The 17566-nt window shown below is 41.7% G+C and overlaps 1 protein-coding gene and 1 pseudogene across 1 annotated transcript; one reads left to right on the forward strand and one right to left on the reverse strand.

Moving 5' to 3' along the window:
* The first annotated feature begins 3353 nt into the window (after window positions 1-3353).
* LOC102987358 (UV radiation resistance-associated gene protein-like) lies at window positions 3354-5455 on the forward strand (annotated as a pseudogene).
* Window positions 5456-13949: 8494 nt separating this feature from the next.
* LOC102988390 (disintegrin and metalloproteinase domain-containing protein 29-like) lies at window positions 13950-17501 on the reverse strand. Its single transcript, XM_024115183.3, is given in 3 exon segments — window positions 13950-14960; window positions 14963-15054; window positions 15056-17501. Coding segments are annotated over 3 exon segments (1437 nt in total). The 5' UTR covers window positions 15397-17501; the 3' UTR covers window positions 13950-13956.
* Window positions 17502-17566: the final 65 nt, after the last annotated feature.

Here is a 17566-nt window from a genome sequence, read left to right on the forward strand (position 1 = left end):
TCAAGGATGACTCTAAAAAGAAATAATAAAAAATCATATTCTTGGGCAGTTTTATGTCTAGTACCTTGGTCGTCTACCCTACGTGGAAGGTTTCTAATTAGACTACTTCAGGTGGCCAAGAACCTGATGAGCTGGTCAGGGCCTGGAATAAAAAGGAATAGAGCATCAGAGAAAAGGTGTTCTAGGGTAGAGCTATGTGGCTGCTCATATAGCTTTAGTCAGGAAGTGTGAAGATTTTCTTTTTTAAGTATAGTTGATTTACAATATTGTGTTCATTGATTTAAATGATTCAGATATATATCTCTCTATATCTGTATCTGTATATCTCTCTGTCTATCTCTACATAGTGCAGATTATTTTACATTATAGGTTTTTAGAAGATATTGAATAGAGTTCCCTGTGCTATACAATAAATCTTTTTTGCTTATCCATTTTGTGTACAGTACTTTGTATCTCTTAATCCCATACTCCTAATTTATCCCTCTACTCCCTCCCTTCCCCCTTTGGTAACTGTACTCTATGTCTGTGAGTCTGTTTCTGTTTTGAATATAGATTCATTTGTATTATTTTTTAGACTCCACGTATAAGTGATATCATATAATATTTGTCTTTCTCTGTCTGATGTACTTTACTTAGCATGATATTCTTTAGTTCCATCCATGTTGTTGCAAATGGCAGTATTTCATTTTTTGTGGCTGAGTACTATTCCAGTGTGTGTGTGTGTGTGTGTGTGTGTGTGTGTGTGTGTGTGTGTGTGTATGTATTACACCTTCTTAAACCAATCGTCTGTAGATGGGCACATGGGTTGTTTCCATGTCTTGGCTATTGTAAATAGTGCTGCTATGAACATCGGGGTGCATGTATATTTGTGAATTAGTGTTTTTGGTTTTTGCAGGTATATACCCAGGAGTGGAATTGCTGAATCTGATGGTAGTTCTATTTTTAGTTTTTTAAGGAACATCCATACTGTTTTCCATGGTGACTGCACCAATTTACATTCCCATCAACAGTGTAGGAGAGTTCTGTTTTTCCCACATCTTCTCCAGCATTTATAATTTGTAGATTTTTTTTTTTTTTTTTTTTTTTTGTGGTATGCGGGCCTCCCTCTGCTGTGGCCTCGCCCATTGCGGAGCACAGGCTCCGGACGCGCAGGCTCAGCGGCCATGGCTCACGGGCCCAGCCACTCCGCGGCATGCGGGATCCTCCCAGACCGGGGCGCGAACCCAGTTCCCCTGCATCGGCAGGCGGACGCGCAACCGCTGCGCCACCAGGGAAGCCCTATAATTTGTAGATTTTTGATATAGCTATTCTGACATTTGTGAGGTGACACCTCAGTGTGGTTTTGATTTGCATTCTCTAATAATTAGTGATGTTGAGCATCTTTTCATGTGCCTGTTGGCCATCTTCATGTCTTCTTTGGAGAAATGCCCATGTTGTTCTTCTGCCCATTTTTGATTGGATTTTTGTAGCACAGCTTCATGCCATTCAAGAAGCATCCATCCTGGAAAAGGTCCTGAACAACCAGGCAGACAAAATGACTTGGCCAGTTAACATTAGACAATCTTCACCATTGACCCACCATGGAACTGGCACAATGGACACATGAACAGAGTGGCCATGGTGGCAGAGGTAGTGGCTACACTGAGCTCAATAGCATGGACTCCCACTTGCCAAGAAAGTCAGTCCAGGTTCTACCGTCTCTAAATGTCCAACTTGCCAACAACAAAGATCATTGCTGAAGTCCTGAGAAGTTACTATTTCTCAAGAAGACCTAGCAGCTAATTGGTGGGAAGTCAACTACCGTGGGCCCCTTCCAATCTGGAAGGACCAGCATTTAGTTCTCACAAGAATAGATAGCAATTCTAGATGATAAGTAGCCTTTTGTGCCTGCAGAGCCACAGCCAGCACCAGTATTGGGGGCTTGCTTATGAAATGTGTGATCTTTAACCATGGAATCCCATGTGGCTTAGGATGTGAACAGAGACCTCAGCCTTCAGTGAGCTCAATAGCATGGACTCCCACTTGCCAAGAAAGTCAGTCCAGGTTCTACCGTCTCTAAATGTCCAACTTGCCAACAACAAAGATCATTGCTGAAGTCCTGAGAAGTCACTATTTCTCAAGAAGACCTAGCAGCTAATTGGTGGGAAGTCAACTACCGTGGGCCCCTTCCAATCTGGAAGGACCAGCATTTAGTTCTCACAAGAATAGATAGCAATTCTAGATGATAAGTAGCCTTTTGTGCCTGCAGAGCCACAGCCAGCACCAATATTGGGGGCTTGCTTATGAAATGTGTGATATTTAACCATGGAATCCCATGTGGCTTAGGATGTGAACAGAGACCTCAGCCTTCAGTGAATGAGGTAAAGGAATGGGCCCATCCCAATGGAATCCATTGTTTGCATCACATCAAATATTCACTGGCAACCACCCGCACACTGCACTGCAATGACCTACTGAAGGCACAGCTGAAACATCAGCTCAGAAACAATATCCTGGAAGGATAGAGTGCCATCCTTCAGGGTACAGTGTGTATGTTCAAAGACTGCTACATGGTACTGTATATCCATTATGAGGAATATATGGGATCAGGAAGCAAGGAGTAGGAGTTGGGTGGCCCTACTTACCATGACTCTTAATGATCCACTGGTGGTTTTTCTGCTTGCCCTCCTAGCAACTGTGTGTTCTCCAGGGCTGTAGGTAGGTCTTGGTCCACAGATAATGCACTTTTGCCAGGGATACAGTATGAATGCCATGGAACTGCAAGGTACAGTGGCCATCAAGGTCCCTCAGTCATCATATGTCCAAAGACTAGCTTGTGAGAACAGGAGTCACCATTATGGATAGAGTCATTGACCTGGAGTAGTAGGGGAGTTAAAGCTACTATTCCTCAGTAGAGGCTTGGAGGATTACCTGTGGAACCCAGGTGATACTCTTGCCAGACTCCTGGAACTCCCTTGCTTGGGCAATGGTAACTGGAATGGACTTGTGCAACAATCTTGGCCTGAGAGGTCTCAGACTCCTCGAGGATAAAGATGCAAAATTTTTAAATAAACAATATAGAGAGTCTCCTGTTTTTCCCGTATGTTCTACTCTTCCCCATCTACTTTCTCCTTTCTTATACTCATACCCCATGAGTATCTAAAACTACCACAAGGCTTGCAGAAACAGTTCTCAGCAATGGTGTTCTGTTGGTTATCGGGAGTCCTTCAAGGGGCAGGATAATAGGAAAGAACCTCAGGCTCTAGTTGTGGTTAAAGGTGAAATTGCTGCTAAAGTTAAAATATAGGACAGTTACTCCGATTCTTCCTCTTACAGAAACCCTGAGCCTGCTTCAGTTGTGAAGTCACCTGGTCTGCCATTGTTCTCTGATATGTCTCAACTCAATGAAGATTTACCCTCTATTGGAGTCACATAAATCTTAAAAAATAATAATTTGGTGCCGTTGCTTGGGGAGAGGGTGGAAAAATTTCCAACACTGCCTGATGGGGTCAAAAACAGAACCAATCAAAGAACCCTAATTTTCTTTGGTGTGGAGGTAAGCCCTCCTCCTCTTCTCATTTTTTTTTGTTTTTTTGTTTGTTTGTTTTTTCATAGTTTGGAGTTGCAGGGCTGTGGATCTCTTGAAGGTCAAACTTTTGTCAGACTGAGGTCAGTATTTTTCTTTTGCTTTATGGAGATCTTTGGACGAGCAGAAAATTAGGCATTTTTCCTAAAGTAGGTCATGTCCCTCTTTGTACCTCAGACTTCTTTTACTCAGGGAAACTCCTATTTTACCCAAACTGCTGGTCAGATTTGCTCTAGAAATATGGTCTGCCAGAAAGACCCTTACTCTATTAATTTCTTCTCAGAGTAGCATGTGTTCATTGAGTACCATCTCAAATTGTAGTGGCCCTATAGTTTCTTGGGTGTGTCAGACTTGTGAGCGTGGCACTTTAGAAGAAAGGGCATTAGAATAGCCATCGCACCATGGGCAGCCTACCTCAGTTGGTACAAAGAAGAGAAGAAAGGAAATACATTAAACAGATTCCAATATTTTGAGGCCTTTTAAAATGTCTACCTTCTTCTCCTCTCAAAGCCTTTGACCTTCTCTCTACCTCTGTTTCTGTCTCTCATAACCCCACTCCTTCCTAACATCCTTACTAGCCTGATCTCTCCTTTCTTTTAAGCTCCCTTGCTTTTCTGCCCTTGTTTGATTGGGAGTAATCCAACCATGTTAACTAGGCTATACTTAATCTATCTCACAGTTCTGGCACCAGTTAGAAACTGCTTTTTAGGAATATTCATCTTAGGCCTTAACATGAGACAGCCACCTTTTAAAAAAGTGTGGCCTAAACCTGGAACATCACATGTTATTTAGAACTACAAAATGGACTAACAGACACCATGCACCCTCACATTGCCCAATTCTGAGGACTTCCAAGCAAAAGATGATGGAAGCATTGCTGTTGCCCTTGTTTACACTGCACATTTGGTATCCATGATTTCCTTTTTCCTACAAGTGCCCCTCAGATATCCTATAATTTTAAGGGATCTAGATCAACAGTCAAAGATAATATTAATGACAAGCTGAAAAGGAGAGAGAGTTTCCATTATACCCAAAAGGAGTGGAGAAGTGGCAGTTTGATTACAGTGTCTATCTTCTGAACAAATATATAGCACAGCTAAGATATCAGCATGGACTAGGGACTCCAGACTTGAGGCAAACCCTCCCTAACCTGAAAAACTTCATGGAGCACGGACTAGTGGTCAGGTGCGACAGACATCACACCTCCAGTGCAACCCCTGTTCCAAAGATACAAAGCTCCATATTTGGGGGTGCAGATGTAGGCTTCTCTGGGGGATCCCTTCAACAGACAAAGGACACCGGAAACGGGCCAGCTCAGGGAACAAGAGACGCGAGTACAAAACCCCTCCCCCCAATTATAACTCGGCATTAGCCCAGCCTGTGTCCACCATCCCCTCCACGGGAGAACCTAAGAGGAAGACAATGTCTCTGTCTTCCTCCTTAGACACCTCCAAAGAAAACAAGAAAAAAGGGGTAGATCTGGGAGACAGATTACATGGAGGCCAAGTGAGTGTGAACACTACCCAGGAACAGGGACAAGCCCTCTCGGGGTCTCCAGCCACAGTCAGCGGCACCCTCCTGCCCAGCGAGCAGGCCGGCTCCTCCAGCACCCTGCTTCCGGAGACGGGGGTGGGAGGGGATTTCCACCCTGGGTCTGAAGCCAAGCTCTGCTGTGCCATGGAGCAAGCGGAGTTCATCGGTATGAAAGCCACAGGCTTCACCTCAGGCAACCAGCTGAAAGCATTTAACTGCATCCCTGTGGACAGTGCCGGGGCAGTGGAGTGTGACGAACAAGTTCTGGGAGAATTTGAAGAGTTCTCCCCAAGGATCTATGCACTGAATGAAAACATATCCAGCTTCCGCCAGCCACGCAGGGGTTCTGATAAGTGAAGCAAGAGGACAGACAGTAGGACCAGGGTAGAGTCACTGCTTGAAATGAGGATAAAGCTGCACTGGTCACCCTTTGTAATAATTATGACACAAAATGAATATTAATGAAGGATATTCCTCAGAAAAATAGACTTCGTGAATCGAGGAGGAACTCAGGATCACTGTGCATCAGTGGGCCTAAGTTAGATTTTGCTTGCAAGATTTGCTTTTCAGGCCTGACAATTGTTTAAAGGCAAAAGTCACTCTCTAGCTCGAGTCACTTTATAGGCATTTGTCTGCTTTTTTATTTACACTTCTATGTTATCCTCAGAGGGAAGATGATAATATATAAATAATATAGTGAACTTGCCTTTAGTTTCTCATAAGGATTTGCCCTCACCATAGTTTATGAAACTTTGGGGAAATTGAATATTCAGTAAAGGTCTCCAGGATCTTTGGCCATCCATTAAGTTGATGAATAAGAAGCACAATGTTCTCCTTATACACAGGCCCACCTGCCCCTGCCCCTGCCCCCAGGCTCCACAGTCAACCTAGCTGTCGTCCCATCTGCACAGTAGATGCTTGTGCATCCTGAACGACTGAGAACACCACATTCACTGGTTCTTTAATGCAGTCACCATGACCTTCCACATCTTCCAGTCATCCATACCCTTGATGCAGCCCTCAGATTCGATGAAAAACCTCACCTCTGGTGGATCCCAGGGGACCCCCAAGGACCACAAGGTTACTATAGTCAGATGGCATCCAGTTCCACCTGGGAGTCAAAGTTTTTATGTGGGCAGATGCTATTGTCAAAAGCTGGGTGTGTTTTCTGGCAATGCACTCACTATATAGAAATCCCTATATGAAAATCCCATGTTAATTTATCACATTTCAGTTGGAAAGGAAGGCATTGTATATGATGAAATATATGTGGAGAGTCAGGCTGTCCAATGTGCAAACTGCAAGTCAGTTGAGGTAGTTGGATTAAGAGACTAGATGAGGCATAGAATACTACTGGTATGTGTGCAATGGAATAAATATTAAGTTATGTTTTTGAGGTCCATTTTCATTCCTGGAGCTCAGATTTCATTTGTTATTGCTATGTACTTTATATACCCAAGGACATTGACTCAGTATTGCAAGCTCTTTAAGGAAATTTTGTGCTTATATCCATGTATTGTATAGAAGAACATAAATTGAGTTTTCCTCAAAAAAAAAAAAAGCAGTTCAAGATTTTAGAGATAGCATGATAACCAAAGAGAAAATCACATACACTCAAATGTATGAGACTATAAATTACATAGCTTGAGGGAAAAGAAAATCCTTCACAAATGCAAACATCCACAATGATACCAGAAGTTAATGGAAAAAAGGAAGTAAGAGAGAAAAAAGGCTACAAGGACCACGGTTATCATGCTTTGGCAAATGGACTGCTCAATTCGAAACCAAAGTGTTCTCCTTCTGGGAAGACACAGTTTACTTTCAACAAGTGCCTTTGGATCAGCAAGAAATAACAGTGTTGGAGATTGGTTCAAGATGGCGGAGAGGGACGTGTGTTCATTCCCTCTTGCGAGAGCAACGGAATCACAACTAACTGCTGAACAATCATCGACAAGAAGATACTGAAACTCACCAAAAAAGATACCCCACATCCAAAGACAAAGGAGAAGCCACAATGACACATTAGGAGGGGCGCAATCACAATAAAATCAAATCCCATAACTGCTGGATGGGTGACTCACAAACTGGAGAACACTTATACCACAGAAGTCCACCCACTGGAGTGAAGGTTCTGGGCCTCACGTTAGGCCTCCCAACCTGGGGGTCCAGCAACGGGAGGAGGAATTCCTAGAGAATCAGATGTTGAAGGCTAGCGGGATTTGATAGCAGGACTTTGACAGGACTGGGGGAAAAAGAGACTCCACTCGTGGAGGGCACACACAAAGTAGTGTGTGCATTGGGACCCAGGGGAAGGAGCATTGACCCCATAGGAGACTGAACCAGACCTACCTGCTAGTGTTGGAGGGTCTCCTGCAGTGGTGTGTGGTGGCTGTGGCTCATCATGAGGACAAGGATACTGGCAGCAGAAGTTCTGGGAAGTACTCCTTGGCTTGAGCCCTACCAGAGTCTGCCACTAGCCCCACCAAAGAGCCTGGTAGGCTCCAGTGTTGGGTCACCTCAGGCCAAACAACCAACAGGAAGGGAACCCAGCCCAACCCATCAGCAGACAAGCAGATTAAAGTTTTACTGAGCTCTGCCTACCAGAGCAACAGCCAGCTCTATCCACCACCCGTCCCTCCCATCAGGAAACCTACACAAGCCTCTTAGATAGCCTCATCCACCAGAGGGCAGACAGCAGAAGCAAGAAGAACTACAATCCTGCAGCCTGCGGGAAAAAAACCACATATCACAGAAAGATAGACAAGATGATTTAAAGGCACAGGGCTATGTACCAGATGAAGGAACAAGATAAAACCCCAGAAAAACAACTAAATGAAGTGGAAATAGGCAAACTTCCAGAAAAAGAATTCAGAATAATGATAGTGAAGGTGATCCAGGTCCTCGGAAAAAGAATGGAGATAAAGATCGAGAAGATGCAAGAAATGTTTAACAAAGATCTAGAAGAATTAAAGAACAAACAAACTGATGAACAATACAATAACTGAAATGAAAAATACACTAGAAGGAATCAATAGCAGAATAACTGAGGTAGAAGAACGGATAAGTGACCTAGAAGACAGAATGGTAGAATTCACTGCCGTGGAACACAATAAAGAAAATGAATGAAAAGAAATGAAGACAGCCTAAGAGACTTCTGGGACAACATTAAATGCACAGTATTCGCATTATAGGGGTCCCAGAATGAGAAGAGAGAGAGAAAGGACCTGAGAAAATATTTGAAGAGATTATAGTGGAAAATTTCCCTGACATGGGAAAGGAAATAGCCACCCAAGTTCAGGAAGCACAGAGAGTCCCAGGCAGGATAAACCCAAGGAGGAACACACTGAGACACATAGTGATCAAATTGACAAAAATAAAAGAAAAAGAAAAATTATTGAAAGCAACAAGGGAAAAAGGACAAATAACATACAAGGGAACTCCCATAAGGTTAACAGCTGATTTCTCAGCAGAAAACCTACAAGCCAGAAGGGAGTGGCATGATATATTTAAAGTGATGAAAGGGAAGAACCTACAACCAAGATTACTCTACCCAGCAAGGATCTCATTAAAATTTGACGGAGAAACCAAAAGCTTTACAGACAATCAAAAGCTAAGAGAATTCAGCACCACCAAACCAGCTCTACAACAAATGATAAAGGAACTTCTCTAAGTGGGAAACACAGAGAAGAAAAGGACCTACAAAAACAAATGCATAACAATTAAGAAAATGGTAATAGAAACATACATATCGATAATCACCTTAAACGTGAATGGATTAAATGCTCCAACCAAAAGACACAGGCTCACTGAATGGATACAAAAACAAGACCCATATATATATATGCTGTCTACAAGAGACCCACTTCAGACCTAGGGACTCATACAGACTGAAAGTGAGGGGATGGAAAAAGATATTCCATACAAATGGAAATCAAAAGAAAGCTGGAGTAGCAATACTCATATCAGATAAAATAGAGTTTAAAATAAAGAATGTTACAAGAGACAAGGAAGGACACTACATAATGATCAAGGGATCAATGCAAGAAGAATATATAACAATAATAAATATATATGCACCCAACATAGGAGCACCTCAATACATAAGGCAACTGCTAACAGCTACTGAAGAGGAAATCAACAGTAACACAATAATACTGGGGGACTTTAACACCTCATTTACAATTATGGACAGGTCATCCAAACAGAAAATTAATATGGAAACACAAGCTTTAAATGACACAATAGACCAGATAGATTTAATTGATATTTATAGGACATTCCATCCAAAAACAGCAGATTACACTTTCTTCTCAAGAGCATATGGAACATTCTCCAGGATAGATCACATCTTGGGTCACAAATCAAACATCAGTAAATTTAAGAAAGTTGAAATCATGCCAAGCATCTTTTCTGATGACAATGCTATGAGATTAGAAATCAATTACAGGGAAAAAAACGTAAAAAACACAAACACATGGAGGCTAAACAATACATTACTAAATAAGCAAGAGATCACTGAAGAAATCAAAGAGGAAATCAAAAAATACCTACAGACAAATGACAACGAAAACACAATGATCCAAAACCTATCGGATGCAGCAAAAGCAGTTCTAAGAGGGAATTTTATAGCAATACAAGCCTACCTCAAGAAACAAGAAAAATCTCAAATAAAGAATCTAACCTTACACCTACAGGAATTAGAGAAAGAAGAACAAAATCCAAAATTAGTAGAAGGAAGGAAATCATAAAGATCAGAGCAGTAATAAATGAAATAGAAACAAAGAAAACAATAGCAAAGATCAATAAAACTAAAAGTTGGTTCTTTGAAAAGATAAACAAAATTGATAAACCATTAGCCAGACTCATCAAGAAAAAGAGGGAGAGAAAACAAATCAATAAAATTAGAAATGAAAAAGGAGAAGTTACAACAGACACCGCAGAAACACAAAGCATCCTAAAGGACTACTACAAGCAACACTATGCCAATAAAATGGAAAACCTGGAAGAAATGGACAAATTCTTAGAAAGGTATAACCTACCAAGACTGAACCAGGAAGAAATATAAAATATGAACACATCAATCACAAGTAAGGAAATTGAAACTGTGATTAAAAATCTTCCAACAAACAAAAGTCCAGGACCAGATGGCTTCATAGGAGAATTCTATCAAACATTTAGAGAAGACCTAACACCCATATTTCCCGAATTCTTCCAAAATATAGCAGACGGAGGAACACTCCCAAACTCACTCTAGGTGGCCACCATCACCCTGATACCAAAACCAGACAAGGATACTAAAAAAAAGAAAACGAAAATCACAGACCAATATCACTGATGAATATAGATGCAAAACTCCTCAACAAAATACTAGCAAACAGAATCCTACAACACTTTAAAAGGACCTTACACCATGATCAAGTGGGATTTATCCCAGGGATGCAAGGATTCTACAATAATGCAAATCAATCAATGTGATACATAATATTAATAAATTGAAAAATAAAAACCATATGATCATCTCAACAGATGCAGAAAAAGCTTTTGACAAAATTTAACACCCATTTATGATAAAAACTCTCCATAAAGTGGGCATAGAGGGAACCTACCTCAACATAATAAAGGCAATATATGACAAAACCACAGCAAACATCATTCTCAATGGTGAAAAACCGAATGCATTTACTCTAAGATCAGGAACAGGACAAGGATGTCCACTCTCACCACTATTATTCAACATAGTTTTGGAAGTCCTAGCCATGGCAATCAGAGGAGAAAAAGAAATGAAAGGAATACAAGTTGGAAAAGAAGTAAAACTGTCACTGTTTGCAGATGACATGATACTATACACAGAGAATCCTAAAGATGCCAACAGAACACTACTAGACCTAATCAATGAATTTGGTAACGTTGTGGGATACAAAATTAATGCACAGAAACCTCTTGCATTCCTATACATATAATGATGAACACTCTGGAAGAGAAATTAAGGAAACACTCCCATTTACCATTGCAACATAAAGAATAAAATACCTAGGAATAAACCTACCTAGGGAGACAAAAGACCTATATGCAGAAAACTATAAGACACTGATGAAAAAAATTAAAGATGATACAAACAGATGGAGAGATATACCATGTTCTTGGATTGGAAGAACCAGTAATGTGAAAATGACTATACCACCCAAAGCAATCTACAGATTCAGTGCAATCCCTATCAAATTACCAATGACATTTTTTATAGAATTAGAACAAAAAATTTTAAAATTTGTATGGAGACACAAAAGACCCCGAATAGCGAAAGAAGTCTTGAGGGAAAAAAATGGAGCTGGAGGAATCAGACTCCTTGACTTCAGACTATACTACATAGCTACAGTAATCAAGACAATATGGTACTGGCACAAAGACAGAAATATAGATATAGAACTGGATAGAAAGCCCAGAGATAAATCCACGCACCTATGGTCAACTAATCTATGAAAAAGGAGGCAAGGATATACAATGGAAAAAAGACAGTCTCGTCAACAAGTGGTGCTGGGAAAAGTGGACAGCTACATGTAAAAGAATGAAATTAGAATTGACATAAATCACAGCAAGATCTTTTTTGATCCACCTTGTAGAGTAATGGAAGTAAAAACAAAAATAAATAAGTGGGACCTAATGAAACTTAAAAGCTTTTGTACAGCTAAGGAAACCATAAACAAGACGAATAGACAACCCTCAGAATGGGAGAAAATATTTGCAAATGAATCAATGGACAAAGGATTAATCTCTAAAATATATAAACAGCTCATGCAGCTCAATGTTAAAAAAACAAACAACCCAATCAAAAAATGGGCAGAAGACCTAAATAGACATTTATCCAAAGAAGACATACAGATGGCCATGAAGCACATGAAAAACTTCTCACATCACTAATGATTACAGAAATGCAAATCAAAGTTACAATGAGGTATCACCTCACACCAGTTAGAATGGGCATCATCAGAAAATGTACAAACAACAAATGCTAGAGAGGGTGTGGAGAAAAGGGAATGCTCTTGCACTGTTGGTGGGAATGTAAGTTGATACAGCCACTATGGAGAACAGTATGGAGGTTCCTTAAAAAACAAAAATAGAATTACCATATGACCCAGCAATCCCACTACTGGGCATATACCCAGAGAAAACCATAATTCAAAAGACACATGCACCCCAATGTTCATTGCAGCACTATTTACAATAGCCAGGACATGGAAGCAACCTAAATGCCCATCGAGAGATGAATGGATAAAGGAGATGTGGTACATATATAGAATGGAATATTACTCAGCCATAAAAAAGAACTAAATTGGGTCATTTGTAGAGACGTGGATGGATCTAGAGACTGTCATACAGAGTGAAGTAAGTCAGAAAGAGAAAAAAAATCATATATTAATGCATATATGTGGAACCTAGAAAAATGGTACAGATGAACCAGTTTGCAGGGCAGAAATAGAGAAACAGATGTAGAGAACAAAGGTATGGACACCAAGGGGGGAAAGTGGGGGTGGTGGTGATGAATTGGGAGATTGGGATTGACATATATACACTAATATGTAAAAATGCATAATTAACAAGAACCTGCTGTATAAAAATATAAATAAAATTTTTAAAAAAGAAATAACTGTGTTAGTAAATGGTCATTCATCTTCAATTTTAGTAGATTTTGGTGCCAAGTGCAAATACAGAAACGCATGTTTGACAAGCGTAGAGTAAACTGGGACTCAGATCTGTCCTGGATGAATAGCCAGATCACTTTACCAAATAAACTATATGGACAAGAAATACTGGTTAACAGAACTGTATAAAAGATGGACAAATTACTGTGCTGCAGGGTGGCAATCCTATTGATTCTCTGCTGCATCCTTTCTTTACCTTTAGGTAGTTACCCTCATCTGAAAGAGATTTGGTCCTGGGCCTAGGGCATTTAAATAGTATGAGTGTAACATCCATCACTTATGAGACCCTCTTCTAGTCATTTAATGTAAATTTTACCCTCTGTACATGTATTATATAGTTATTTTCACCCTGTACTTTATAGACAGGATGGACTCAGGTAATTCCTAACATTTTAAATGTGATATACTCTGACATTAGTAACCAGAGGTTTGAAGAAGTGATATATCAGTGATCAGTGGCTCCATGTGTGATGGTTTTAAAATAATGGTACAATGCGAGAGTTATTATACTTGGAATACCCCAGGTTTTGCACAACCCAAGACAATAGTGAGAATAATGAGAATGTTAGAGTTAGCGTGTATTATGTGCCTAACGTGTTCCAGGCCCTTCTTAGGTCCTTTCATTTTTACTATCACAAAACTTTGGAAAAATACTTTTCCTCTCTCAATGTAACATGTAAGATATGACCTTGCATCTCTGAAAGCCTCAGACTTTGTGCCAGACTTCATACTTAGCAGGTTGTTGAACTACTGCTGACATTCACATGTTTATGACCAAAGTTTTTTTATCTTCCTTTTGTATCTGTCAAGATTTCTTTTCATGCTTATTTAACAGTAGCAAAAAATGAACCAAAAAAAAAAAAAGGTTGTTACATAACCAATTGGGAAATGCCCAATAAACTGTTAAAAAGTGCACACTGGTGCAAACATGATTTGCTACAGACACATCTATAAAACATTAGAATCCACACCTTAAATAAGTACATGCTCTTTTTAGTGAATCTAAGAGTTACCACTATCATCTATAGAAATGGTGTGAATATGAACAGTTGTTAAATGATAAATGCGTTTAAACTCACAAACCCTTTTTAATTCATTTTATTTCAGGATGACAACCTTGGAATAGCTGCAGGATTATATAATTATCAGAGTGATTATTCATCATTTCTTCCAGTAAGTGCCAATGTGACTTTCTCCATTAGTGTTTCTTGTGTTCAAGGTTTTTCTGATTTTTAACATTTTTTTCTCTTCTCTCTCTTCTAGAACATTTTTTACATGAAAAATGATACCAACAAACAATGTAGAAAAGAGAACGGTGAAACGAACACACAGTGCAGCTATACCCGTGTCTACACTAGTTATTATTTTGTCTCGAAGACCTGATTCTCTGTCAGGTGGAGGGCCACTGTCTATACTACCACCTGCTCCTCTGGAGCTACAATTTGGTGGTTTCCCACCTTGCTGACAGTGACAATGTTTTCTGTTGTTGCACACCCCTCTGTAACTGCATTTCTTGACATTACAGTCAAAACCAAGGTCTTGAAAAAAAGTACAATTTTGGCCCTTACAGTAGCTTCCTGGGCCACATGTTGCACCATCCATTACAAGCCCCATTTCTGCTACCTGTGACCCATGGTGGGCATCGAACCCAAAGTAGCTTTCTAGTTTAACATAATGTACTATTATATGATGAAATGTAGTGTGCTCACCTACACCAGGAACTTCGTTGATACCACCACAGTGCAGCATTCCACGGAAAATATCATCTGCTTCACAAGGAACACTTTTACTTCCTCCTCAAGTCAACCTCACACCACAGTTCCCAAATCGGTCACCTATGATATTCAATGTTTTATAGCATGCTAGTGCAGCATCTTTTATTTTGTAGCCAAAGAGGGCTTGACACTGCATATCACGGTCACTACAATCTCCTCTCACACAAACAGCTAATGGCGAACATGGGGTTCCATCCTGGATATAAGTGTCTGTTGGACAAATATTTGATATCCCATTACAGTATTCTGGTAGGTCACAAATACCAAGAGTATCTCTGCAAAGAGTTCCAGGTTGAGCATATTTACACTTAACACAGCAACCTCCTTCATCGCAATCACTGCCAATGGTGAGGACACAATGGTTCTGACAACACGGATCCCTAGCACAGTTTTTAAGGTGCCACAGTCACATTCTTCCCTCTGATTTATGATCTTGTCAACACAGCAAGGAGCTTCATAAGGAAAATTGTTGAACGGTACATTTTTGACTCAAACAAGGATCCCACGTAGAAATCCGTCAGTGCAGTTTGTCATAAGTACAGTTGCTCATCATATCTAGAAGACCAGGCTCATGAGCCATGACACAGCGATGTCTTCGAAAACAATGACAACCAGCTGAATCATGTGGACAGCTGAGAATATGACATAGTACATGTGCTGAAATAGTAGCACCAAAAAATATGTGATAACTTGCTAGGAATACATATGATGATCTCCAGTTGGAATTGGATATTCCATCTTGGTGGGCAAAATATTGAGTGTCATGGACTTTATTTCCAGTAAAAAGGATTGAGGTATCATGAGAATATTGTCTAAACACATACATTTTCCAATAACCAAAGTGAGCTATAACATCCACAATACCACTAAACTTTGAGTTATATCAAAAGCATCTCTATTATTCCATATGCACAACATATGTACATGAACTTCGAGAAGATTATGCATGTAAATTTTATGGACTATGTTGTTTAAAATCATTATATTCTCAACTATATGTGTATGAGTAGTGTTCATAAGATATAAGGTGTGAGAAACTGTGTAGTGAACTTTTAAGTATTTCTTATGCGGCCACCACAAATACACAGGAGCTGCTCTAGGCATCTCAGCAATCATTGCCTCCTCACATGCTTGATTTGTATCGTTCCATTCAATCGTACATTTCTCATGCTCAGCTGATATGTCATGTGACACAAGCAAAGAAATCAGATGTTCAGGAACTCCCGGCTCGGGGTCTCTTCCCTCCGCCGTCACTGAACTGCCCTGGAGCCCGAGGGGAGGGTGGCCTCAAGTGAGGCTGCCGGCTCTGGAGGGGCTCCAGCGGCTGAAGCTGCGACAGTCCTGGGGACCACGGGTTGGGACTTTTAAAGCACTGTTCTTGGGAGTTGAGGAAGATGGCAGAAGAGTTAGATGTGGAGATCACCTTCCTCCCCAGATACATCAGAAATACATCTACACGTGGAACTGCTCCTATAGAACACCCACTGAACGCTGGCAGAAGACCTCAGACCTCCCAAAAGGCAAGAAACTCCCCACGTACCTGGGTAGGGCAAAAGAAAAAAGAAAAAACAGAGACAAAGAATAGGGACAGGACCTGCACCAGTGGGAGGGAGCTGTGAAGGAGGAAAGGTTTCCACACACTAGGAAGGCCCTTCGCAGGTGGAGACTGCAGGTGGTGGAGGGGGGAAGCTTTGGAGCCATGGAGGAGAGCGCAGCAACAGGGGTGTGGAGGGCAAAGCGGAGAGATTCCCGCACAGAGGATCAGTGCTGACCAGCACTCCGCAGCACAAGAGGCTTGTCTGCTCACCCGCCGGGACGGGCGGTGCTGGGAGCTGAGGCTCGGGCTTCGGTCGGATCGCAGGGAGAGGACTGGTGGCGTGAACACAGCCTGAAGGGGGCTAGTGCGCCACGGCTAGCTGGGAGGGAGTCTGGAGCTGCCGAAGAGGCAAGAGACTTTTTCTTGCTTCTTTGTTTCCTGGTGCGCGAGGAGAGGGGATTGAGAGCGCCGCTTAAAGGAGCTCCAGAGACCGCGTGAGCCATGGCTATCAGCGTGAACCCCAGAGACGGGGATGGGATGCTAAGGCTGCTGCTGCCGCCACCAAGAAGGCTGTGTGCAAGCACAGGTCACTATCCACACATCCCCTCCCAGAAGCCTGTGCAGCCTGTCACCGCCAGGGTCCCGGGATCCAGGGACAACTTCGCCGGGAGAACACACAGCGCGCCTCAGGCTGGTGCAACGTCACGCTGGCCTCTGCCACCGCAGGCTCACCCCGCATCCGTACCCCTCCCTCCCCCCGGCCTGAGTGAGCCAGACCCCCTGAATCAGCTGCTCCTTTAACCCCGACCTGTCTCAGCGAAGAACAGATGCCCTCGGGCGACCTACACACAGAGGCGGGGCCAAATCCAAAGCTGAACCCTGAGAGCTGTGCAAACAAAGAAGAGAAAGGGAAATTTCTCCCAGCAGCCTCAGAAACAGAGGATTAAAGCTCCACAATCAACTTGAGGTACCCTGCATCTGTGGAATACCTGAATAGACAATAATCCCAAATTGAGGAGGCGGACTTTGGGAGCAAGATATATTATTTTTTCCACTTTTCCTCTTTTTGTGAGTCTGTATGTATATGCTTCTGTGTGAGATTTTCTATAGCTTTGCTTTCACTGTTTGTCCAAGGGTTCTGTCCGTCCGCTGACCGCGAAAATCTCCGAGATATCTCCTTCTCAACAACAAGACCCAGCTTCACTCAATGACCAGGAAGCTACAGTGCGGGACACCCTATATCAAACAACTAGCAAGACAGGAACACAACCCCACCCATTAGCAGAGAGGCTGCCTAAAATCATAATAAGGCCACAGACACCCCAAAACACACCACCAGACGTGGACCTGCCCACCAGAAAGACAAGATCCAGCCTAATCCACCAGAACAGAGGCACTAGTCCCCTCCACCAGGAAGCCTACACAACCCACTGAACAAACCTTAGCCACTGGGGACAGA

This window comes from Physeter macrocephalus, chromosome 11 (genome assembly GCF_002837175.3).
Source record: "Physeter macrocephalus isolate SW-GA chromosome 11, ASM283717v5, whole genome shotgun sequence".
NCBI classification, from domain to species: Eukaryota; Metazoa; Chordata; class Mammalia; order Artiodactyla; family Physeteridae; genus Physeter; species Physeter macrocephalus.